Source organism: Hypanus sabinus, chromosome 5 (genome assembly GCF_030144855.1).
Source record: "Hypanus sabinus isolate sHypSab1 chromosome 5, sHypSab1.hap1, whole genome shotgun sequence".
In the NCBI taxonomy this organism is placed as follows: Eukaryota; Metazoa; Chordata; class Chondrichthyes; order Myliobatiformes; family Dasyatidae; genus Hypanus; species Hypanus sabinus.
This window is the reverse complement of record NC_082710.1, coordinates 176,479,475-176,504,581: the sequence shown is the minus strand read 5'-3', so window position 1 is coordinate 176,504,581 and position 25,107 is coordinate 176,479,475. Positions and strand designations below refer to the sequence as shown.

Below are 25,107 nucleotides of genomic sequence, written 5' to 3'. Positions count from 1 at the left end.
AAAGGAGATGGTGATGGACTTTAGGAAGACATCCTGCACTGCTCCCTGTTACTATTGATGGTGAGAATGTGAATGAGGTGAGGACCAACAAGTACCTGGGGGTACACCTGGATGACAGCCTTGAATGGAGCACCAACACTGAAGCTGTGTACAAGGAGGATCAGAGTTTCCTCTACTTTCTGAGGAGACTGAGGTCCTTTGGAGTCTGCAGGCCTCTCTTTCTCATGTTCTACCAGTCTGTTGTCACCGATACAGTCTTCAATGCGGTGGTGTGCTGGGGCAATGGCATCAACACTGGAGATGCCAACAGGCTCAATAAACCGATTAGACAGGCTGGCTCTGTAAAAGGAGTCAAATTGTACACACTGGAGGCTGTTGTAGAACAAAGGACCTGACGGAAAATATGGGCAATGTTTCTCACCCTCTGCATGTCACCTAGACTGAACAGAGGATCATTTTTAGTAATAAACTAAGACAACTGCGCTTGTCTAAAAATCACTAGATGAAGTCATTCTTACCCTCAGCGATTAGGCTCGATAATGAGTCAATCTCTAGAGGGGAAGTGATGACCCCTCCTGTTAGACTGTTTGAAGTTACATTTTTTATTCTAATATCTGTAACTTCATTTGGCATCAATAAAGTATCTATCTATCTAGAAGGGGTCAGAGGGGAGTCAGAATGGGGAATAGAAAAATAGTGGAGGGAGGGCATCAGAGGGAGGTGATAGGCAGGTTAGGAGAAGAGAGGGGTTAAGGAGGGGGTCAGAATGGGAAATGGAAAAAGGGAGAAGTTGGGTGGGGGGAGAAATTGATATTCATGCCATCAGGTTGGAAACTAATATCAGGTGTTGCTTCTCCAACACAAGAGTGGCCTCATTGTGCCAGGAGAGGAGGCTCAATATGTCGGAATGGGAATGGGGATTGGCATTAAAATGGTTGGCCACTGGGAAATCCTGCCTGATGCAGGTGGAGTGATGGTGCCAACAAGACAGTCCCCCAACCTACATCGGGTCTCACGAATGCAGAAGAGGTCACACTGTGAGCACCATATACAGCGGGTAGCTCACAGCATTTCAAATTCAACACTGAGTGTAACCACTTCAAACCATGATCACTGTGTTCATGTTTTCCTACAGCAACTGTTGGGAATGGTCTTTGTGTTGTCATTTATCGTCTCCACAGCTGCCTGACCCCCTGAGTGTTCCCCATTCTTTCAGATCTCCAGCATCTGAAGCAAGATCATTGTCCTGAAAATTTGTTGTTGTTCTAATATACCACTGGTCTGTCTTTTCAGAGCTGGAACTTCAGAAATCCATCGTAGAATCTGGTAAGAGTTCAATATTGAAATATTCAGAAACTACAAGAAATAGCCGTTTTATTTAATAAAAACATTTTCTTCTGTGAGGATGAATTATTTAAGTCTTTCATGACATTGCTCTGTTTAGAGATTTGTATATTAAGAATAATAAACTAATTCCCTGTATTTTACAACCAAGGCTCCTTAAAATAATCTTGATCAAATACAAGAGACTTCAGATTTGGAGTGAACAGTCTTCTCTGGGAACAGTGGGTTAAACATAATCTATCGGTGGGAGTGATGGTTAGTGAGCAAAGGTCTTTCATATTTGGCGTAAAGCTGCATTAAGACTGGATGTTTTCAGTTTAAAGCCTTCATAAAGACTGATGCAGGATTTTGACCAAAATTGTCAAAATTTCACTTCACCACCAGCCCGCACCCCACCCCAGAGGTGCTGCTCACTGATTTCCTCCACCCATTGTTTGTTGTGTGAACTAATCCTTGTCATGTGAATGAAATGCTCTGGGTGGAATTTTCCAAGCCCTTGTGCTTTGGGTGCTTCACACCAACCTCGAGAACATGCTGGCAAATTCCCAGAACTGGGTTTGTATTTCTGCACCGAAGATCAATCACCAATCTGACACAGGCTGGAATATTACAGGGTCAGAAGTTGCTGATCCCAGCCCACACTCACCCTGTGTCTGCACCCATGTTCTGCAGTCCGACAGTCCCGAAGGTCCGAATAATACCTCTCACACCCTCACCTCCCACACACACCCTCACCTCCCCTACTCCACTCAACTCCCCCTCCCCCTCACCTCCTGCACTCTTCCCTCACCTCCCACACTCCGACTCACCTCCCCAACTCCACCCTCACTTCCCCCACTCCCCCTCTCCTCCCACACTCTCCTTCACCTCCCACACCCCCCCTCACATCCCACACACCTCTCACCTCCCCCACTTCCCCCTCATCAAATCATCATAGGTTTGCTAAGGCTACTGGGGAGACTTTAAACTAGAATGGTTGGGGGTGGGAATCAATTTGAAGAGACCAGGGGAGAGGAGGTTAGTTCACAAATAGAGAAAGCTAGTAGACAGTGTGTGAGGGGGGATAGGCAGGTGATAGAGAAGGGGAGTGCTCAGACCAAAGATGTAGGGGAGAAGGAAGAAAGAGATTATAAAGTTGATCACATCGTTAGGGATGAACAGAGAGGAAGAGGTGGAGAGTTTCTTAAATGCATTTATTTTAATGCTAGGAGCATTGTAAGAAAGGTAGATGAGCTTAGAGCATGGATTGATACCTGGAAATATGATGTTGTAGCTATTAGTGAAACATGGTTGCAGGAGGGGTGTGATTGGCAACTAAATATTCCTGGATTTCGTTGCTTCAGGTGTGATAGAATCGGAGGGACAAGAGGGGGAGGTGTTGCATTGCTTGTCTGAGAAAATATTACAACGGTGCTCTGACAGGATAGATTAGAGGGCTTGTCTAGGGAGACTATTTGGGTGGAATTGAGGAATGGGAAAGGTGTAATAACACTTACAGGGGTGTATTATAGATGGGGAGCGAGAATTGGAGGAGCAAATTTGTAAGGAGGTAGCAGATATTTGCAGTAAGCACAAGGTTGTGATTGTGGGAGATTTTAATTTTCCACACATAGACTGGGAAGCCCAATCTGTAAAAGGGATGGATGGTTTGGAGTTTGTAAAATGTCTGCAGGATAGTTTTTTGCAGCAATACATAGAGGTACCGACTAGAGAAAGGGCAGTGTTGGATCTCCTGTTAGGGAATGAGATAGGTCAGGTGACGGAGGTATGTGTTGGGGAGCACTTCAGGTCCAGTGATCACAATACCATTAGTTTCAATATAATTATGGAGAAGGATAGGACTGGACCCGGGGTTGAGATTTTTGATTGGAGAAAGGCTAACTTTGAGGAGATGCAAAAGGACTTACAGACAGACAGACAGACATACTTTATTGACCCCGAGGGAAATTGGGTTTCGTTACAGCCGCACCACCAAGAATAGTGAGGAAGTATTGCAATATAAAACAAATAATTGGGACAATTTGTTTTATGGGAAGGATGTAATGGAGAAATGGAGATCATTTAAAGGTGAAATTTTGAGGGTACAGAATCTTTATGTTCCTGTTAGGTTGAAAGGAAAGGTTAAAAGTTTGAGAGCTCCATGGTAGCAGAGGCTCTGACAGAAATATTTCAAATGTCATTAGAAACGGGGCTGGCGCTGGAGGATTGGCGTTTTGCTCATGCGGTTCCATTGTTTAAAAAGGGTTCCAAGAGTAAAACTAGCAATTATAGGCCTGTCAGTTTGACGTCAGTGGTGGGTAAATTAATGGAAAGTATTCTTAGAGATGGTATATTTAATTATCTGGATAGACAGGGTCTGATTAGGAACAGTCAGCATGGATTTGTGCGTGGAAGGTCATGTTTGACAAATCATTGAATTTTTTGAAGAGGTTACGAGGAAAGTTGACGAGGGTAAAGCAGTGGATGTTGTCTATATGGACTTCAGTAAGGCCTTTGACAAGGTTCCGGACGTAAGGTTAGTTAGGAAGGTTCAGTCATTAAATATTAATATTGAAGTAGTAAAATGGATTCAACAGTGGCTGGATGGGAGATGCCAGAGAGTAGTGGTGGATAACTGTTTGTCAGGTTGGAGGCCGGTGACTAGTGGTGTGCCTCAGGGACCTGTACTGGGTCCAATGTTGTTTGTCATATACTTTAATGATCTGGATGATGGGGTGGTAAATTGGATTAGTAAGTATGCAGATGATACTAAGGTAGGTGGTTGTGGATAATGAAATAGGTTTTCAAAGCTTGCAGAGAGATTTAGGCCAGTAAGAAGAATGGGCTGAATGATGGCAGATGGAGTTTAATGCTGATAAGAGTGAGGTGCTAAATTTTGGTAGGAATAATCCAAATAGGACATACATGGTAAATGGTAGGGCATTGAAGAATGCAGTCGAACAGAGTGATCTAGGAATAATGATGCATAGTTCCCTGAAGGTGGAATCTCATGTGGATAGGGTGGTGAAGAAAGCTTTTGGTATCCTGGCCTTTATAAATCAGAGCATTGAGTATACGAGTTGGGATGTAATGTTAAAATTGTACAAGGCATTGGTAAGGCCAGATTTGGAGTATTGTGTACAGTTCTGGTCACAAAATTATATGAAAGATAATTTAGAGAGAACAAAATAGAGAGAGTACAGAGAAGATTTACTAGAATGTTACCTGGGTTTCAGCACCTAAGTTACAGGGAAAGGTTGAACAAGTTAGGTCTTTATTCTTTGGAGCATAGAATGTTGAGGGGGGACTTGATAGAGGTATTTAAAATTATGAGGGGGGTAGATAGAGTTGATGTGGATAGGCTTTTTCCATTGAGAGTAGGGGAGATTCAAACAAGAAGGCATGATTTGAGAGTTAGGGGGCAAAAGTTTAAGGGTAACACGAGGGGGTATTTCTTTACTCAGAGTGGTAGCCTTGTGGAATGAGCTTCCAGTAGAAGTGGTAGAGGCAGGTTCGGTATTGTCATTTAAAGTAAAATTGGATAGGTATATGGACAGGAAAGGAATGGAGGGTTATGTGCTGAGTGTGGACCAGTGGGACTAGGTGAGTGTAAGCGTTGGCACGGACTAGAATGGCTGAGATGGCCTGTTTCCGTGCTGTAATTGTTATATCTCACTACTCTCCCCTCATCTCTCCACTCACCCCTCACCTCCCCCACTCCCCCTCACATCCCTCACTCCCCCTCACATCCCCACTCTCTCCTCACCTCACACACATTCCCCTCAACTATGCCACACCCCCTGACCGCCTCACCTCCCCACTGCACCTCACTTCCCATGCTCCCACACCTCCCACACTCCCTCACTTCCCCCACTCCCCATCCCACACTCCACCCTCACGTCCGCAACTCCCCCTCACCTCCGCCTCCCCTCACATCCCGCACTCCTACCTCAACTCAGCCACTCCCCGCTCACCTCCCACACTCCCCTTTCCTTCCACACTCCCCCTCAACTCCCCCACTACCCCCTCACATCCCCCACTCCCCATCACATCCCACACTTCCTCCTCACCTCCCCCACTCACCCTTCATCCCTTACTCTCCACTTCACCTCCAACACTCCCCCCACACCTCCCATATTCCCCCCTCACCTTGCATACTCCGCTATCACACCCCACACTCCCACTCACGGCCAACACCCACCCCCACACCCCACACTCCCACTCACCGCCAACACCCACCCCTCACCCCCACACTCCCCTTAACCTCACCTGCTTATCCTCACCTCCCACATTCCCCCCTCAACTCCCACATTTCCCCCTCACCTCCACACACCCCCTCACCTCCCACAACCCTACCTCACTTCCCACACTCCTCCCTTACCTCCCACACTCCTCCCTCACCTCCACACACTTCCTCAAATCCCCCACTCCCCCTTACCTCGACACTCCACCCCTCAACTCCCATACTCCCCCCTCACTTAGCACACTCCCCTCTCACATCCTTCACTCCTCCCTCACTCCTCCCTCATGTCCGGCACTCCGACCTCACCTCCTACACTCCCCCACCCCAACTCACCCCTCAACCCCCACACTCCCCCTCACCTACACTGCTCCCATTCACCTCTGACACTTCCCCGCACCTCCCACACTCCCCATCACATCCCGCACTCCCCTTCACCTCCCACACTCACCCTCAACTGCCACACTCACCCCTCACCTCCCTCATTCCCCCAAACCTCCCCTCTCCCCCTCCCCTCCCACAATTCCTGCTCACCCCTCACCTCTGCAACTCACCCCCCAACCCACACTCTCCCCCTCACCTCCCCGCTCCACCTCACCTCCAAAGCTTCCATTCACTGCCCACACTCCCCCCTCATGTCCCACACTCACCCTGCACCTGCACACACCCACTCAACTCCCCCCTCCCCTCTCATCTTGACACTCCCCCACTCCCCCTCACCTCCCATGCTCCCCCTTCACCTCCCCTACTCCACCCTCATCTCCCCCACTCGACCCTCACTTACCCCTCTCCCCCTCTACTACCACACTCCCTTCCACACCTCCCCTACCCCCTCACATCCCACACTCCCCCTCAACCTCGCACCCCTCCCTCATCTCCCATACCCCTCCCTCATCTCCCACACCCCTCCCTCATCTCCCACACTCACCTCTCACCTCCGACATTCACTCATCACCTCCACACATCCCATTAACTCCCCCACTGCACCCCCAGCTCGACACTCCACCCCTCTCCTCCCATACTCCCCCTTCACCTAGCACACTACTCCCTCAACTCCGGCCATCCTCCCTCACCTCCGGCACTCCCCCTCACCTCCCAAGCTCCTGATCACATCCCCCACTCTCCCTCACCTCCCACAGTCACCCCTCAACACCCCCACTCAGCCACACCTCAACACTCCACCCCTCACTTCTCATACTCTGCCCTCACCTAGCACACACCTCCCTCACTTCCGGCACTCTCCCTCTCCTCCCCTTTCCCCCTCTCCCCTACTCCCCCTCATCTCCCGCACTCCCCCTAACATCCCACACTCACCCTCACCTTCCCCACTCCTCCCTCACCTGCCACACTCCTCCTCACCTGTCACACTCCTCCTCACCTGCCACACACCCCCTCACATCCCACACTCACCCCTCAACTCCCCCACTCCCCCTCATCTCGACACTCCACCCCTCATCTCCCATGCTCCCCGTTCACCTAGCACACTCCTCCCTCACCTCCGGCACTCCCCCTCACAACTCACATTAACCCCTCACCACCCACACTGAACCTCAACTACCACACTCTTCCTCAACTTGACACTACCCCTCACCTCCCATACTCCCCACTCACCTCCGGCACACCTCCTTCTCCTCCAGTGCTCTCCCTCACATTCCATACTCTCCCTCACCTCCACTTTCCCTCTCTCCCCTACTCCCCCTCAACTCCCACACTCCCTCATACCTCCCCCACTCACCCCTCATCTCCCTCACTCCCACTTACCTCCCCTCCCTCACCTGCCACACTCCCCCTCACGTCCCACGCTCCCTATAACTTACCTACTCACCCCTCACCTCCCACACTCCCTCATACCTCCCCCACTCACCCCTCATCTCCCTCACTCCCACTTACCTCCCCTCCCTCACCTGCCACACTCCCCCTCACATCCCACACTCCCTCTCACCTCCCAAACTCCCCCTCACATGCCACACTCCCCCTCACCTCCCACATTACCCCACTACCCACACTGCCCCTCACCTCCCACACTCCCCCTCACATCCCCAACTCCCTCTCACCTTAACCACTCACCCCTCAAATCCCACTTCCCACCATTCCCCTCACATACCCTTCCCTCACCCCATACTCGCCGCACACCTCCCACACACACCACTCACCTCCACACTGCCTCTCATTTCAACACTCCACCCCTCACCTCCCATACGCCCCTCTCAGCTAGGACGTTCCCCTCTCACCTCCCTCAACTCAGGCACTTCCCCCACCTCCGGCACTCCCCCTCACCTCTGGCACTCTGCCCTCACCTCCCACACTCTCCCTCACCTCGACACACCCCCTCACCTCCCACACTCACCCTGAACTACCACACTCCTCCTACACTCCCCTCTCACCTTCCACACACCCCCCTCCACTCCCCCTCATCTCGACACTCCACCTCTCACCTCCCATAATCCCCCTTCACCTAGCACACTCCTCCCTCACCTCCAGCACTCTCCCTCTCCTCCGGCACTCCGACTGCACCTCCCACACTCCCCCTCACTTCCCCAACTCACCCCTCAACCCCCACACTCCCCCTCACCTCCCCAACTCAACACTCAACCCCCACCTCACCTCCCTACTCACCCTCAAATACCACACCCCTCCCTCAGCTCCCAAACCCACCCCTCACCTCCCACACTTACACCTCAACTCCCTCACTCACCCCTCAACCACACTCCCCCTCACCTCCCCAACTCACCCCTCAACCCGCATACTCCCCCTCACCTCCCCAACTCACCCCTCAACCCCCACACTCCACCTCACCTCCCTCAGCCTCAAATACCACACCCCTCCCTCAGCTCCCAAACCCACCCCTCACTTCCATACACCCCCTCAACACCACTCCCCCTCATCTTGACACTCAACCCCTCTCCCCCCAGACTCCCCCTTCACCTAGCACACTCCTCCCTCACGTCCGGCACTCCACCTTCACCTCCCCAACTCACCCATCAACCCCCACACTCCTCCTCACCTCCCCGCTCCCCCTCACCTCCCACACTGCCCCCTCCCATACTCCACCTCCCCACCCCACTCCTCCCTCACCTCCCACACCTCCCTCACTTCCCACACTCCCCCTCACCTCCCACACTCACCCTCAAATACCACAACCCTCCTTCAGTTCCCACACCCACCCCTCATCTCCCTCAATCACCCTTCACCTCCCTCACTCCCCATTCCCTCCCCTCTCCCTCACTACTCGAACAATCCCCGCTCACCTCCCACACTCCCCCTCACATCGCACACTCCCTCTCACCTCCCACACTCCCCCTCACATCGCACACTCCCTCTCACCTCCCACACTCTCCCCTCAACTCCCACACTCCCTCCTCACCTTCCACACACACACCCCTCACGTCCACACCCCCCTCAACTCCCCCACTCCTCATCTCGACACGCCACCTCTCACCTCCCATACTCCCCCTTCACCTAGCACACTCCTCCCTCACCTCCGGCACTCCGCCTTCACCTCCCCAACCCACCTGTCAACCCCCACACTCCTCCTCACCTCCCACACTGCCCATACTCCCTCCCCACCCCAGTCCTCCCTCACATCCCCCACTCCTCCCTCACCTCCCTCACCTCCCACACTCCCCCTCACCTCCCACACTCACCGTTCCCTCCCCTCTCCCTCACTACTCGCACAATCCCGGCTCACCTCCCAAAGACACCCTCACATTGCACACTCCCCCTCACCTCCCACACCCCCTCTCCTGCCACACTCCTCCCTATCTCCTAAACTCCCACTCACCTCCCACACTCACCCCTCACCTCGACACTCCCCAAATCTACCTCACCTCCCCTCTCCTCCCATGCTCCTCCTCACCTCCTCCCTCACCTTTCACTCTCCCCCTCACCTCCCATACTCCCCCCTCACCTAGCATATTCCCCTCTCACCTCTGGCACTCCGCCCTCACCTCCCACTCCACCTTCTATACTCCCACTCCCCCTCCTATACTCCCACCTCACCTCCGACACTCTCCCTTACCTCCCCTTCCCCTCTCTCTACTACATACCTCAACACCCACACTCCCCCTCACATCCCACACTCCCTCTCACCTCCCACACTCCCTCTCACCTCCCACACTCACCCTCACCTCCGGCACTCCCCCTCACCTCCCATACTCTCCATCACCTCCCCTTTCCCTCTCTCCCCTACTCACTCTCACCTCCCACCCAACCCCCTCACCTCCCCCATTCCCACCTCAGCTCCCCTCACTCCACCCTCACATCTGGCACTCCCGCTCAAATTTTCAACTCTCCTTCACCACCCCCACTCTCCCTCACTTCCACCACTCCACCTACCACACTCCACTCTCTTTCCTCACTGCCCCTCACATCCCACACTCCCCATTAACCTCCCCCACTCAACCCTCACCTCATCTTCCCGACTCTAAAGTCACCTCCTCAATTCCCTCTCACCTCGCCCTCTATACTTTCACCTCATTCAGTCTTACTCACCTCACGCACTCCCCCTCACCTCCCACACTGCCTCCTCACCTCTGGCACACCCCCCACCCCCCACACTCTCCCTCTCCTCCCCCGCTCCCTCTCACCTCCCCCACTCCCCGTCACCACCCATACTCCACCCTCACCTAGCACACTCTCCTCTCACCTCCCTCACTCCTCCCTCACCTCGGGCACTCTTCCTCACGTCTGGCACTCCGCCCTCATCTCCCACACTTCCTCTCACCCACTCTCCCTCTCACCCCCACACTCCCCCCACCTCCCACACACACTCTCACCTCTCTCCAGCCACCTCCCAAGCCTCCTCTCTCTCTACCCCTCTCTCTACTCTCTCTCTCTCTCCTTAGTCGTCTCTCTACCCCCTCCCCTTCTCTCTCTATCCGATCTCTCACCGCTCACCTCTAAACCACTCTAAGCCCCCACTCTCTGCACAATCCTCCCTCTAACCCCCCCAAAACCCTCACTCAAAACCAACTCTCTTTACTCACCACTACCCACAGACTACAAACCCCTCTCTACCCCGGCCACTTTCTAACCCCCCTCTCTCTACCCCCTCTCTTTCTCTATCACCTCTCTACACCCTCTCTATCTAACACTCTCCCTAACCCATCTCTACCCTCTCTCTCTATCCCCTCTCTCTTCCCTACTCTCCCTAACCCACTCTCTACCCTCACCCTCTCTAACCCCCCCTCTCTCTACCCCCTCTCTGTCTACCCTCTTCTCTCTACCCCTTCTCTCAACCTGCTCTCCCTATCTTCTCTGTCCTTCTACTACCTTCTCTCCTTCTACCCACCTCTCCGTCTACCCCTTCTCTCTAACTCCCTCTTTCTACCCTGTCCCTCTACCCTCTCTCTTTCACCCTCTCTGTCTACCCACTGTCTCCATCTACCCACACTCTACTCCCTCTAATCCCTCCTTCTCTGCTGTCTTTCTACTCCTCTCTCTACCCCCCCCATGTAACCCCCCCCTACATTGTCCCTAAACATCTGTCTGTAAACCGCTCTCCCTAACTCTCTCTCAAACCCTCTTTCTACCATCTCTCCCCTCTCTCTACCCCTCTCCCTCTTTCTCTCTACCCCCTCTCTAACCCCCTTTTTTACCAGACTCTCTAACCCTCTACACCATTCCACTACCCCCTCTCTCCCCACCTCTCTCTTCCCCATCTCCCCACTCTCTATCCCCAATCTCCATCCCCCTCCCTAATGCTCGTGCCCTCTAACCCCTGAGCTCTCCCTACATCACTACCCTCTCTCCCTCACATCCCTCTTCCCACTCCTTTCTTCCCTCCTCTCTTATTCCCCCTTTTCTCCTCAGCCCCTCCCCCACCCTTGCTTTCTCTCTGCCCCCCCTCTCTTTCCTCTCTCTCCCCTCTCTCTTTCTCCCCCACCCCCTCTCCCCCTCTGTCACAAACCTCAAGCCATTCTCTCCCCATCTCCAGCACCCCTCTGCCTTCTTTACACCCTCTCCTCTCTCTTTACCCACTCCCTCTCTATCTTCTCTCTCTATCCACTATCCTGCTCTTCCCCACCCCTCTCACCTCTCTCTCTGTCCCTCACCCACCCCCTCTGTGCCCTCCTCTCTTTCTCCCCAATCTCTCCTCCCCATTTCTCTCCCCCGTCTCTATCCCCACTAACTCTCCCTCTCCCCTCCCATCTTTCTGTGTCTCTCCCTTTCCCCCTCTCAGCATTCCCCTCTCTGCCCCCACTCTAGCTCTCCCTTCCCTCGCATTCCTACTTCCCCTCCTCTCTCCCTCACCATTCCCTGCCATCTCTCTACAACCCCCATTCCCAGTCTCCTTCACATCTCACACCCCCTCTCGAGCCTTCTCTCCCCCACCCCTCACATCCCATGTCTCTCCCCATCTCTCCCTGCCTCTCTCCCCCAACCATCTCCCCATCTTTCCCCCATCACAACCCCCACCTCTCTCCCCTCATCTCTCACACCCATCTCTCACTCCTCCGTCCTCCACTCTCTCCCACTTTTTACTGCCCCTCCCCTCTCCCTCTCTCCTCCCCACCTCTCTCCCCATCCACCTCCCCACCTCCACTCCACAGTGCATTGAACTGAACTGAACTGAACTCTGCACCATCATAAGTCTATTCATTGACCCCTAGACCGATGGAGCTTGGTTTTGATTCATATTTCCACACTTCTGTATGTATGTATATATACACACAGAATATATCATTGCTAACCTGTTTTTTATATATATATATATTTGCATTTTATATTACTGTATTACTCAGTTTACAGTAATACCAGACTCCAACGTATTGTTCCATTTCTGCTGGTTTGGTAACCCGGGGTATGTGACACATGCTGTTCGTACAGATTAATTAATGACACCGTGCATTGATAGAACGAGGTAAAACAACAACATGCAGAGAAAGTGTAACAGCTCCGGAGCAAGTGCAGAGTAGGGAAATGATAAGGAGCAAGATCACATTGAGGTAGATTGTCAGATCAAGAGTGCATCTGATTGTACTAGGAAACCATTCAATAGTCTTATCAGAGCAGGGTAGAAGCTGTCCTTCAGACTGCTTCAGGCTTTTGTATCTTCCACCCCGTGGGAAATGGTAATGCTGGAGACTGAGACTCTGGGAAAGTTACTGACGTGGTCCTTGAGGATAAACATTTACCTTCTGACCTACAAGTTGTGACACAGAATTAGGGGCTGATTATGTATCTAAAGCCATTTCCTGTGAAATTAATTGCACACTAAATCCACGAGAGATTTCTTCAGTCTTGTCTGTTCTTTCTGTTTTCAGTGTGGAAGAGGATATGTGGCCATGAAGGTAAGATCTTGTATTACTAGACTGAGAGGTTTAGTATAAACAGCTTTTGAAAATGAGTCAGTCTCGATGTAATGGGAGGTATTCAGGAGGTTGAAGGAGTTCAGGGTGATGTGTTCTTACAAAGGAGGAAGAGTCATGTGGCATGATTGCATTCATAGGCTGAAGCAGGAATATAACAGTTTGTATGTTTTGTTTGCAAGTGGGAAGATTTGCTGGTACTGCTCTGGGTTGGTGGGGTGGGGTGGAGTGGTGTAAACTAGTCCTGCAGGGGGGTGGGAACCAAAGTGCCAGCAGTTGTGAGAAAAGATGCTGTTTACACTCCGTACAAAGACAGCAATTGAAAGGTTCAGTGTGGTGGGAAGAATGTTCTGAGTTGCATCCATTTCAATGCAAGAAGTACTGTACGTAAGGTGGGTGAGCTTAAAGCGTGGATCAGCACGTGGAATTATGACATTGTAGCCATTGGTTGGAGGAGGGGCAGGACCGGCAGCTCAGTGTTCCAGGTTCCATTGTTTTAGACGTGTTTTTAAACATGGGAGCAAAATTGGCAAATATGATAGAGCACTATACATTAAAGAGGGAAATCTGGTATCACCAGCCTGGGAAAAGTGTTACTGCAGTGCTCAGGCCGGACAGACTGGAGGGCTTGTCTACTGAGGCTACATGGGTGGAACTGAGGAATCAGAAAGTTATGACCACATTAACGGTATTATATTACCGACCACCCTACAGTCTGCAGGATTTAGAGGAGCGAATTCACAGAGAGAGCGCAGACAGTTGGGTCGGATAGAGATCATCAAATGTTTCAGGAAAGTTACCTCAACATGTAGCTGTCACAAGTAGAGAGAATGCAATACTGGATCTCCTGTCTGGGAATTAGTTGACAGGAGTGTGTGACGGGATGTGGATCCACTGATCACTGAAGAGGATATCAACAAGTTTTATGACGATCTTGACAGTGCTTATGAGCAATGTAAATCTCAGGATATAAAACTGGTCATGGGAGATTTTAACTCCAAAGTTGGACAGGGAAGGGTTGATAACATCACAGGACCTTTTGGATTAGGGGAGAAAAATGAAAATGGAGAAAGGTTTACTGATTGGTGTGTCAGAAACAACCAAGTGATCACCAATACTCGGTATAAAAACAATCAACGTAGATTGCGTACTTGGATCAGCCCTGGAGATAGAACACGGAATCAAATAGATTTCATTACCATGAACGAACACTTTAGAAAAAATATCACAAATTCTAAAGCCTATCCAGGAGCAGACTGTGGTTCAGATCACCATCCAGTAATAGCTACCATCAAAACAAAATTAAAGAAACTGAAACGTGGAACAAAGAGAAAGAAGTATATGTTGGGAGAACCTAAAAATGATCGCATCCTTAAGCAACAATTCAAAAAAGCTGTAAAAGAACACATCAAAGAAAATGAAACAACACCGATTTGGGACAGATTTAAATATGCTATACAGCAATCAGCAGAGGAGATAATCCCAGTACCAGAAATCCAACACACCAACAAGGGGTGGATAACCCAAGAAATTCTAGATCTGATGGAACAAAGAAGGTTAGTGAAGAATAATGAAGTGCAATACAGAGAGCTGGACAATTGTGCAATATTGCAAAGGAAGGATGGCTGAATCAAAAATGCAATGAAGTAGAAGGCCACATTAACAACAGCAAAGAAATGCACAAGAAAATTAGGGAAATTACTGGAATTAAAAAACCTCCTCTACAGGATACATAAGATCAGCAGACGGATCGATACTAACAGATCCAGATAAAGTATGTGACACAGCAGGTCGGGCAGCATCTGTGGAAACGAGCAGTCAACGTTTTGGGCCGAGATCCTTCGTCAGGACTGAAGAGGGAGGGGGCAGGGGCACCATAAAGAAGGTGGGGGGAGGGTGGGAAGGAGAAGGCTGGTAGGGGGTCAGGTGAAAAACCAATCAGACGAATGATCAAGGGGTGGGGGAGGGGAAGCAGGGAGGGGATAGACAGGAGAGGTGAAGGAGGAATGTAAGGGGAAAGCACTATTGGTAGTAGAGGAAGGCAGAATCAGGAGAGAGGTGATAGGCAATTGGAGGAGGAGGCAGAGTGAAACTGGGATGCGGGAAGGGAGAGGGAGGGAATTACCAGAAGTTGGAGAATCCGATGTTCATACCAGGGGCTGGAGACTACCCAGACGGTATATGAGGTGTTGCTCCTCCAACCTGAGTTTGGCCTCATTATGGCAGTAGAGGAGGCCATGTATGGACATATCCGAATGGGAATGTGAAGCTGAGTTGAAGTGGGTGGCAACCGGGAGATCCTGTCTGTTGTGACGGACGGAGCGGAGGTGCTCGACGAAGCGGTCCCCCAATCTGCGTCGGGTCTCGCTGATGTAGGGGAGGCCGCACCGGGAGCACCGGATGCAATAGATGACCCCAACAGACTCACGAGTGAAGTGTTGCCTCACCTGGAAGGACTGTTTGGGGCCCTGAACGGTGGTGAGAGGGGAGGTGTAGGGACAGGTGTAGCACTTACACTTGCAGGGGTAAGTACCAGGTGGGAGATCTGTGGGGAGGGACGTGTGGACCAGGCAGATGTGGAGGCAACGATCCCTGCAAAAGGTGGAGAGGGGTAGAGAGGGAAAGATGTGCTTAGTGGTGGGGTCCTGTTGAAGGTAGCAGAAATTGCGGAGGATAATATGCTGGATCCGGAGGCTGGTGGGGTGGTAGGTGAGGACAAGGGGAACACGGTCCCTGTTGTGGTGACGGGAGGATGGGGTGAGGGCCGAAGTGTTGGAAATGGAGGAGGTGCAGGTGAGGGCATCATTGATGATGGCAGAAGGGAAACCATGATTCTTAACGAAAGAGGACATTTGAGATGTCCTGGAATGGAAAGACTCATCCTGGGAAAAGATGCGGCGGAGACGGAGGAACTGGGAATAGAGAATAGCATTTTTACATTTGACAGGGTGGGAAGAGGTATAGTTGAGGTAGTTATGAGAGTCAGTGGGTTTATAGAAGATGTCAATGGACAGTCTGTCTCCAGAGATGCAGACCAAGAGGTCTAGAAAGGGACCTTCAACAGGACCCCACCACTAAGCATATCTTTCCCTCTCTACCCCTCTCTGCTTTTTGCAGGGATCATTCCCTCCACGACTGCCTGGTCCACACGTCCCTCCCCACAGATCTCCCACCTGGTACTTATCCCTGGAAGTGTAAGGGCTACACCTGACCCTACACCTCCTCTCTCGCCACCATTCAGGGCCCCAAACAGCCCTTCCAGGTGAGGCAACACTTCACTCGTGAGTCTGTTGGGGTCGTCTATTGCATCCGGTGCTCCCGGTGTGGCCTCCTCTACATCAGCGAGACCCGACGCAGATTGGGGGACCGCTTCGTCGAACACCTCCGCTCCGTCCGCCACAACAGACAGGACCTCCCGGTTCCCACCCACTTCAACTCTGCTTCACATTCCCATTCGGATATGTCCATACATGGCCTCCTCTACTGCCATGATGAGGCCAAACTCAGGTTGGAGGAGCAACACCTCATATACCGTCTGGGTAGTTTCCAGTCCCTGGTATGAACATGCAATTCTCCAACTTCTGGTAATTCCCTCGCCCTCCCTTCCCCCATCCCAGTTTCACTCTGCCTCCTCCTCCAATTGCCTATCACCTCTCTCCTGATTCTGCCTTCCTCTACTACCCATAGTGCTTTCCCCTTACATTCCTCCTTCACCTCTCCTGCCTATCTCCTCCCTGCTTCCCCTCCCCCACCCCTTGATCTTTCCTCTGATTGGTTTTTCACCTGGCACCTACCAGCCTTCTCCTTCCCACCCTCCCCCCCCACCTCCTTTATAGGGCCCCTGCCCCCTCCCTCTTCAGCCCTGCCGAAGGGTCTCGGCCCGAAACGTTGACTGCTCGTTTCCACGGATGCTCCCCGACCTGCTGAGTTCCTCCAGCGTGTTGTACGTGTTGACTTGACCACAGTATCTGCAGTGTACTTTGTGTTTACTAAAGTATGTGAGAGGTGGATTCAGTATCTAGAGCAGCTTTCTGAAGATAATAGAGGGGAACCCCCAGATATTAAACACCCTAATTCTGGCCCAGCTATTACCAAAGAAGAAATAACTAAAGCAATGAAAAGTATGAAACATGGTAAAGCCACTGGACCTGATGAAATTTCAGTGGAAATGATACAAGCCCTAGAAGATCTGGGCATAGATATTCTTTTTGAACTGTTTAATGGCATATATGAGTCTGGTGTATTGCCTGACGATCTCTTAAAATCAGTATTTATAACTCTGCCAAAAATTCCTGGAACTATTGATTGTGAAAATTACAGAACAATCAGTCTTATGAGTCACAGAATAAAGATTTTGTTCTGAGTCGAATTAAAAACAAGTTAAGGCCAGAAACTTCTAAACTGCAATATGAGTTTGTTGAGGATAGAGGAACTAGGAACGCAATTTTCATACTACGAATGCTTTCAGAAAGGGCAAGTTTTGCGAAGGCTGAGGATAGTCCATCTCCCACCTCCCATCCTCATCACATTCTACACGGGTTGTATTGAGAGCATCCTGAGCAACTGAATCACTGCCTGGTTCGGAAATTGCACCATCTCGGATCGCAAGACCCTGCAGCAGATAGTGAGGTCAGCTGAGAAGATCATTGGGGTCTCTCTTCCTGCCATCACGGACATTTACACTACACACTGCATCTGCAAAGGAAACAGCATTATGAAGGACCCCATGCACCCCTCATACAATCTCTTCTCCCTCCTGCCGTCTGGGAAAAGACTCCGAAGCATTCGGGCTCTCACGACCAGACTATGTAACAGTTTCTTCCCCCAAGCTATCAGACTCCTCAATTTCTGAAGCCTGGACTGACACCTTGCCCTACTGTCCTGTTTATTATTTATTGTAATGCTCTTTTTGTGCACTTTATGCAGTCCTGTGTCGGTCTGTAGTCTAGTATAGCTTTCTCTGTGTTTTTTTTTGTTACGTAGTTCAGTCTAGTTTTTTGTACTGTGTCATGTAACACCATGGTCCTGAAAAACGTTGTCTCATTTATACTATGCACTGTACCAGCAGTTATGGTCGAAATGACAATGCAAGTTGACTTGACTTGAATTGAATATCAAAATAATGTCATTTGACAAAGTTTAACACGAAAAATTATTTCAAATTCTCACTAAACATTGACAGAAGGGACCAACAACTGCTTCAAAATTTATATTGGAATCAAATGACGGCGGTAAAATGTGATGATAGTATAAGCAGCTGGACTAAAATTCGAAGAGGAATTAGACAGGGATGCGTTGCCTTACCGGAATTATTTAATATCTATAGTGAAATGATTCTCAGAGAAATAGAGGACCTGGATGGGATAAAAATCGGAGGTTTTTAACATCAACAATATAAGATATGCAGACGATACCACCCTCACAGCAAGTGCTGCAGAAGACCTACAAATCCTCCTGGACAAAGTAGTACAAACAAGTGCAGATTTTGGTCTAACCATCAACTGTAAAACAAACAAATGTATGGTAATATTGAAACAGCAGGATACTCCCAACTGCCAATTGTACATCAGTAACCAAGAGATTGAACAAAAGACCGGCTTTAATTACCTTGGTAGCTTTATATCACAAGACGCTAGAAGTAAAGTAGAAATAAAAGGAATTGCCATTGCCAAAACCAACTTCCAGAAACTGAAACCCATTTTTACCAACAGACACATTTCTATGACAAGAAGGCTGAGGCTACTAAAATGTGACATCTGGTCAATCTTGCTGTATGCTTCCGAAACATGGACTAGAACACCAGAACTCCAAAGAAACTTAGAAGCAACAGAAATGTGGTTTCTTAGAAGAATGTTGAAAATATCATATAGAGTTAGGGTAACTAATGAGACGGTACTCCAACATGCCCATACAAAAAGGTCTTTAATGAGCACAGTAAATGAGAGGAACTTTAATTCCTGGGCCATGTCATCAGAAAGGGAGAAATAGAATGCCTTCCATTACAAGGCTGTATGCCTGGGAAATGCAGAAGAGTCAAGTCACTTTTTATTGTCATTTTGACCATAAACTGCTGGTACAGTACACAGTAAAAAACGAAACAACGTTCCTCCAGGACCCTGGTGCTACATGAAAGAACACAAAACTACACTAGACTACGTAAAACAACACAAAAACTACACCAGACTACAGATCTAAGCAGGACTACATAAAGTGCACAAAACAGGGCAGGGCAGTACAATAATTAATTAATCAACAAGACAATAGGCACAGTAGAGGACAAATTTCAATATAATAATAGATGATGTAGATGTCAGTCTGGACTCTGGGTATTGAGGGGTCTGATGGCTTGGGGGAAGAAACTGTTGCACAGTCTGGTCGTGAGAGCCCGAATGCTTCGGTACCCTTTCCCAGACGGCAGGAGGGAGAAGCGTTTGAGGGTGCGTGGGGTGAGAGGAAGGCAAAGAAGAAAATATATGGACACTGTGAAAGAACTAACAGATCTAAGTGTGTGAGATATCATTGACGCTGCGAGGGATCGTTCGAAGTGGAGAGCCATGATGGCCCAAGCGTGTAACCCACAAGGCACATGAAGAAGAAGAAGAAGATCATAATTCCATTAATTACGGAGAAGGACAAGTCTAACCCTCAGACTGAGATTCTATACTGGTAAAAGGCCAATTTGATGGCATCAGAAAGGATCAGATAAGTGGGAAGCCTTCAAAAATTTTGAGAGTACAGAAATTGTATGTTCCTGCAAGAATAAAAGACATGTTTAAAAGGTTTAGGAAACCTTTTTTGCGGGGGTGAAATGAGGCTCTGGTTAACAGGATGGAGCAGGTGCATCGCAAATGTAGGCAGCGAAGAACAAATGAGGTACTTGAGTATAAGAAATACAAACAAACACTTGAGAGGAAATCAGGAGGGCTAAAATAAGCCATGAAGTTGATCCAGCAGATCACTTTTCCCATAGCCTCAGACAGGGATTTGAGCAGCCAATGTAACTGGAGGATGGTGAGTTATGATGCTATTAGGTGGGAACTTGGGATTGTCGACTGGGAATGGTGGTACATAGGGAAATGGACAATGTAGATATGGTGTTTGTTTAGGGAGCACTTGCAGGGGTTCATGGACAGGTTTGTCCCACTGAGACAGTGAAAGGGTGGGAGGGTGAGGAAACCATGGTTGACAGGACATGTGGAACATCAGGGCAAGAGGAAGCAGGAAGTTTACTTCCAGTTTAGGGAAGCAAAGATCAGACGGGCTTCTCGAGAGTTACAAGGTAGCCAGGAAGGAGCTGAGAACTGGACTGGGGAGAGTTAGAAGACACGAGAAGGCCATGGTGAGTCGGATTAAGCAAAACCCCAAGGCATTGTACACATAGGTGCAGAACAGGAGGATGACTAGAGTGAGGGTAGGACCGATCAAGGATAGAAGTGGAAACATGCCTGGTGACAGAGGAGGTTGGAAAGGTCTATAATGAAGACTTTGCTTCAATATTAACTACTGAGAGAGAGAGAGAGATTATGATTTTTAAGAGAAGAGCACAAAACAGGCTGATACGCTAGAACGTCGACATTCAGAAAGAGGATGTGCTGGTTGTTTAGTAAAGTATTAGGATAGATAAAACCACAGTCAATACCACAGGCTACTCTGGGAAGTGAGGGAAGAGATTTCTGCGCCATTGACGGTCATCTTTGTCTCCTCATTTGTCACAGTGTTGGTGCCATATGCCTGGAGGGTGGCATATTAAACTAATTTGCAGGGTGATGGGAACCGGAGTGATCGTGCTGAGGAGGAGGTAGTTGGTTTACAAACAGAGGCAGTGTGTAGTGAGACTCCGGACAAGGAGAGGCTGATGATCGGGGAAAATTGCAGTCAACAGGGTGAGTTGTAATGCAAAGGTGGACAAAATCAAAAAGGTTGAATACAGGACTGAAGGTGTTACATTTGAATGTGTGCAGTGTACGGAATAAGGTAAATGAACTTGTAGGACAGTTACAGATTGGCAAGTATCATGTTGTAGGCATCGCTGATCGTGGTTGAAAGAAGATTATAGTTTTGACATTATCCAAGGATGCAGATTGTACCAAAAGGACAGGCAGGAAGGCAGAGGGGGCTCCGTGGCTCTGTTAGTAAAAAAATATGAAATCAAATCATTAGAAGAAGAGGACATCAGATCGGAAGGTGTTGAATAATTGTGGACAGAGCTTTGGAATGGCATGGGTGAAAAGACCCTGATGGGAGTTGTATACAAACCCCAAACAGTAGCAAGTGGTTGCAAACTACAACAAGAGATAGAAGGTGTATCCCAAAAGGGCAATGATACAAGCTGGGTTTTCAATATGTGGATAGATTGGGAAAATCAGATTCCAAGAGAGGGATTTCTACAAAGTCTGAGAGATGGCTTTTTAGAGCAGTTTGTAGTTGAGCCCACTCTGGGATCAGCTATTCACGAATGGTGAAATGAATTGGAATTGATTAGAAAGCTTAAGGTAAAAGAACCCTTCAGGGAAAGTGATCATAATATGATCGGATTCACACTGAAATTTCAGAAGGAGAAGCAGAAGGCAGATGTATCGGTATTACAGTGGAATAAAGGGAATTACAGAGGCAGAGATAGGAGCTGGCCAGAATTCATTGGAAAAGAATACTGGCAGGGATGACGGCAAAGCAGGAATGGCTGGAATACGATACCAAGGATGTTTATTTGTGGAATTTTCTGCACCGCAGGGCTGTGGGGTCTCAGTCATTCAGTTCAGTTGAAGTCACAGAGTCATTGTCATACAGCACAGAAACAGGCACTTCAACCCATCAACTCTGTGCTGACCTATTTACCCATATATACTCATCCCATTGGCCGGCATTAGGTCAGTCTGTGTGTCTCCAAAACACAGTGATTGTATCTGATTCCATCACCTCCTCTGCCAGCAAGTTCCAACATCAACCACTCACTCTTCAAGTAAACTCACCTTTAAACTCCTTCCTCCACCTCAGACATGTGACCTCTTGTATTTGATCCCACTCCTGTGGGGAGAAGATTTCAACCATCTGCTCAATCTAAGCCCCTCATCATCGTATCTATTTCTGTCAGATCACCCCTCAGCCCATTTACCTGTATTTGGCCCGTATCCTTCTAAACCTTCCCTGTCATCATTTCCCTGTCCCAGGCCTCAACTCCTCTTCTGTGCCAATTCCACAGGGTCCTCAATTCCCCCCTGTTACAGAAGATGATCAACCTCATCTTCTACCACCTTACAGAAGCAAATGTGCTGCAGGTCCTAAGATGCAGAAAGGTCGATAAATCCCCAGGTCCTCATCAAGTGTATCCCAGGACATTGTGGGAAGCTCAGGAGGAGAGTGTGGGGCCCATTTGGAGATATGTGAGTCATTGATAGCTCCGGGTGAGGGGCCAGAAGACCGGAGGGAGACTAATGTTGAAGATTTATAGAAGATCGACTGTAGGGAAAAGCCTGGGAAGTACAGACCGGTGAACCTAACGTCAGGGGAGGGAACATTAATGGAGGGGATTCTGAGAGACAGGATCTACATTCATCTGGAAAGACAATGACTAATCAGAGATACCCAGCTTGGCTTTTATAGAAACATAGAAACAAATAAAACTTACTGCACAATACAGGCCATTCAGCCCACAATGCAGTGCGGAACATGGACTTACTTTAGAAATTACCTAGGATTACCCATAGTCCTCTCTTCTTCCAAGCTCCATGTACCTATGCAGGAGTCTCTTAAAAGACCGTATCCTATCCAACTCTACCACCATCACCTGCAGCCTATTCCACGCACTCACCACTCGCTGTGTAGAAAACTTACCCCTAACGTCAGTGGTGGGTACATTAATGGAGGGGATTCTGAGAGACAGGATCTACATTCATCTGGAAAGGTGAGGACTGATCAGGGACATCCAGCTTGGCTTTCTGCATGGACGGAGATGATGGAAGTGCAGTAGACATTGTCTACATGGACTTTAACAAGGGATTTGACAAGGTACTTCATGGTCGACTATTCCAGAGAGTTGGATCACATGGGCTACACTACGATCTGGCCCATTGGATGCAGAGTTGTCTGGGTGGAGTCCTGTGACCAGTGGTTGTTCTGCAGGGATCGGTGCTGGGTCCACTGTTTTTCATCATCCATATGAATGATCTGGAGAGAATGTAGGTGACGTGTTTATTAGGTTTGTGGAGGACTCTAAAATCAGTGGTGTAGTGGACAGTGAAGCGAGTTATTTAATTATTAATTTTCAGATACAGTGTGAAATGGGCCCTTTCAGCTCAGCAAGTCACACACCCAGCAACCGAGCTGTTTAACACCAGCCTAATCACAGAACAATTTACAATGACCAGTTAACCCACTAACCAGCACCCGGACAAAACCCCTGCAGTCGTGGGGTGAACAGAGACCCTCCTTACAGACGGTGCCACAACTGAACCCCAAACCCTGGAAGGCCCCAAGGTGAAATAGCATAGCTGTATCTCCCTCCACACACGCTGCTTGACCCGCTGAGATCCTCCACAATGTCAGTGTGTTGATCTAAAAACCTCCGCTCACTATCCCGGTGAAAAACCTCGGGAAGATGCCGGTTGTCCATCCGCTGCGTTTGGGTTAAACCCCGGGAAAGGGTCCGGTCGGCCCCCCGATCACCGGGGCCGCGCTGCCCGAGTCTCCCCCGATCCCCGGGGCCGCGCTGCCCGAGTCTCCCCCGATCCCGGGGCCGCGCTGCCCGAGTCTCCCCCCGATCCCCGGGGGCCGCGCTGCCCGAGTCTCCCCCCGGTCCCGGGGCCGCGCTGCCCGAGTCTCCCCCCGATCCCGGGACCGCGCTGCCCGAGTCTCCCCCGATCCCGGGGCCGCGCTGCCCGAGTCTCCCCCCGATCCCCGGGGGCCGCGCTGCCCGAGTCTCCCCCCGGTCCCGGGGCCGCGCTGCCCGAGTCTCCCCCCCGGTAACCGGGGCTGCGCTGCCCGAGTCTCCCCCCGATCCCGGGGGCCGCGCTGCCCGAGTCTCCCCCCGGTCCCGGGGCCGCGCTGCCCGAGTCTCCCCCCCGGTAACCGGGGCCGCGCTGCCCGAGTCTCCCCCCGATCCCGGGGGCCGCGCTGCCCGAGTCTCCCCCGGTCCCGGGGCCGCGCTGCCCGAGTCTCCCCCCCGATCCCCGGGGCCGCGCTGCCCGAGTCTCCCCCCCGATCCCCGGGGCCGCGCTGCCCGAGTCTCCCCCCGATCCCGGGGCCGCGCTGCCCGAGTCTCCCCCGATCCCGGGGACTCTCTAATTCTCTGCTTCTGCCCCCAGTCTCTGTCACCCTGGATGTGGAAACGGCGCATCCGCGGCTCGAGGTGTCTGAGGATCGGAAGAGTGTGAAACTGACCGAGACCCGGAGGAATCTCCCTGACACCGGGAAGAGGTTCACAGTCTGGGCTTGTGTGCTGGGATCGGAGGGATTCACATCGGGGGGACATTACTGGGAGGCGGAGGTGACGGGGAATCGGCGCTGGAGTCTGGGAGTCGCCGCAGAGTCTGTGGAGAGGAAGAGAGGGGTCACACTGAGTCCGGAGAACGGATTCTGGACCATCGAGCGGTTTTATGACGAGATGTGGGTTTACACCTCCCCTGCTCTCCGTCTCCCTGCCGATCCCATCCCCGGGAGGGTGGGAGTTTATCTCAGTTACGAGTCCGGGACAGTTTCATTTTACAACGCGGAGACCAAGTCCCATCTCCACACCTTCACCGGGAATAAATTCACGGAGAAACTTTATCCTTTCTTCTGGACTGGATATAAAAACGAGTGGCTGAGAATCTGCTCCGGTTCTGCTCCGGGTCTGTAAACGGGTCGGGTCCGGGACCGGTGTCAGGAGTCAGTCAGTGTAAATATAAATGTGCAGAGAGTGAAATAAACACGATGTGAGAATTATCGATCCATTAATTTTAACTCGTTCACCGCGTCCGTCAACGGAACAGAAACACTGCGGATTCAGCAGCAGCCGCGGGCGGCGGGTCCTGAGCTCCCCGGCTCCCCCGGGTGGTAAATCCACCGGGACTGACAGGGTAACTGGGGCAAGTGGTGGTGGTGCTGACTGGGAGAGGGAGGTCAGGGTGAATCTTAGGGACGGGACAGGCGCCGGTGGTAACACACAAAGTGCCGAAGGTGCAGAAAGGTGGAAGGAAGGGGGAGTAAAAGCTGACAGCTGATCCGGATGAGGGAGGGGTGGAGTGTGGAAATGTGTCA

The 25,107-nt window shown here is 50.5% G+C and overlaps 1 protein-coding gene across 1 annotated transcript in view; it reads left to right on the top strand.

Annotated features, from left to right (window-relative positions):
- LOC132394658 (butyrophilin subfamily 1 member A1-like) overlaps positions 1-24,861 on the top strand; it is an 80,564-nt gene extending 55,703 nt beyond the window's left edge. Inside the window, exons 6-8 of the mRNA XM_059971021.1 lie at positions 1,294-1,326; positions 12,829-12,855; positions 24,174-24,861. Of these exons, the coding sequence (XP_059827004.1) occupies positions 1,294-1,326; positions 12,829-12,855; positions 24,174-24,706 (593 nt within the window). The 3' untranslated portion in view covers positions 24,707-24,861. The remainder of the gene's footprint in view (positions 1-1,293; positions 1,327-12,828; positions 12,856-24,173) is intronic.
- Positions 24,862-25,107: the final 246 nt, after the last annotated feature.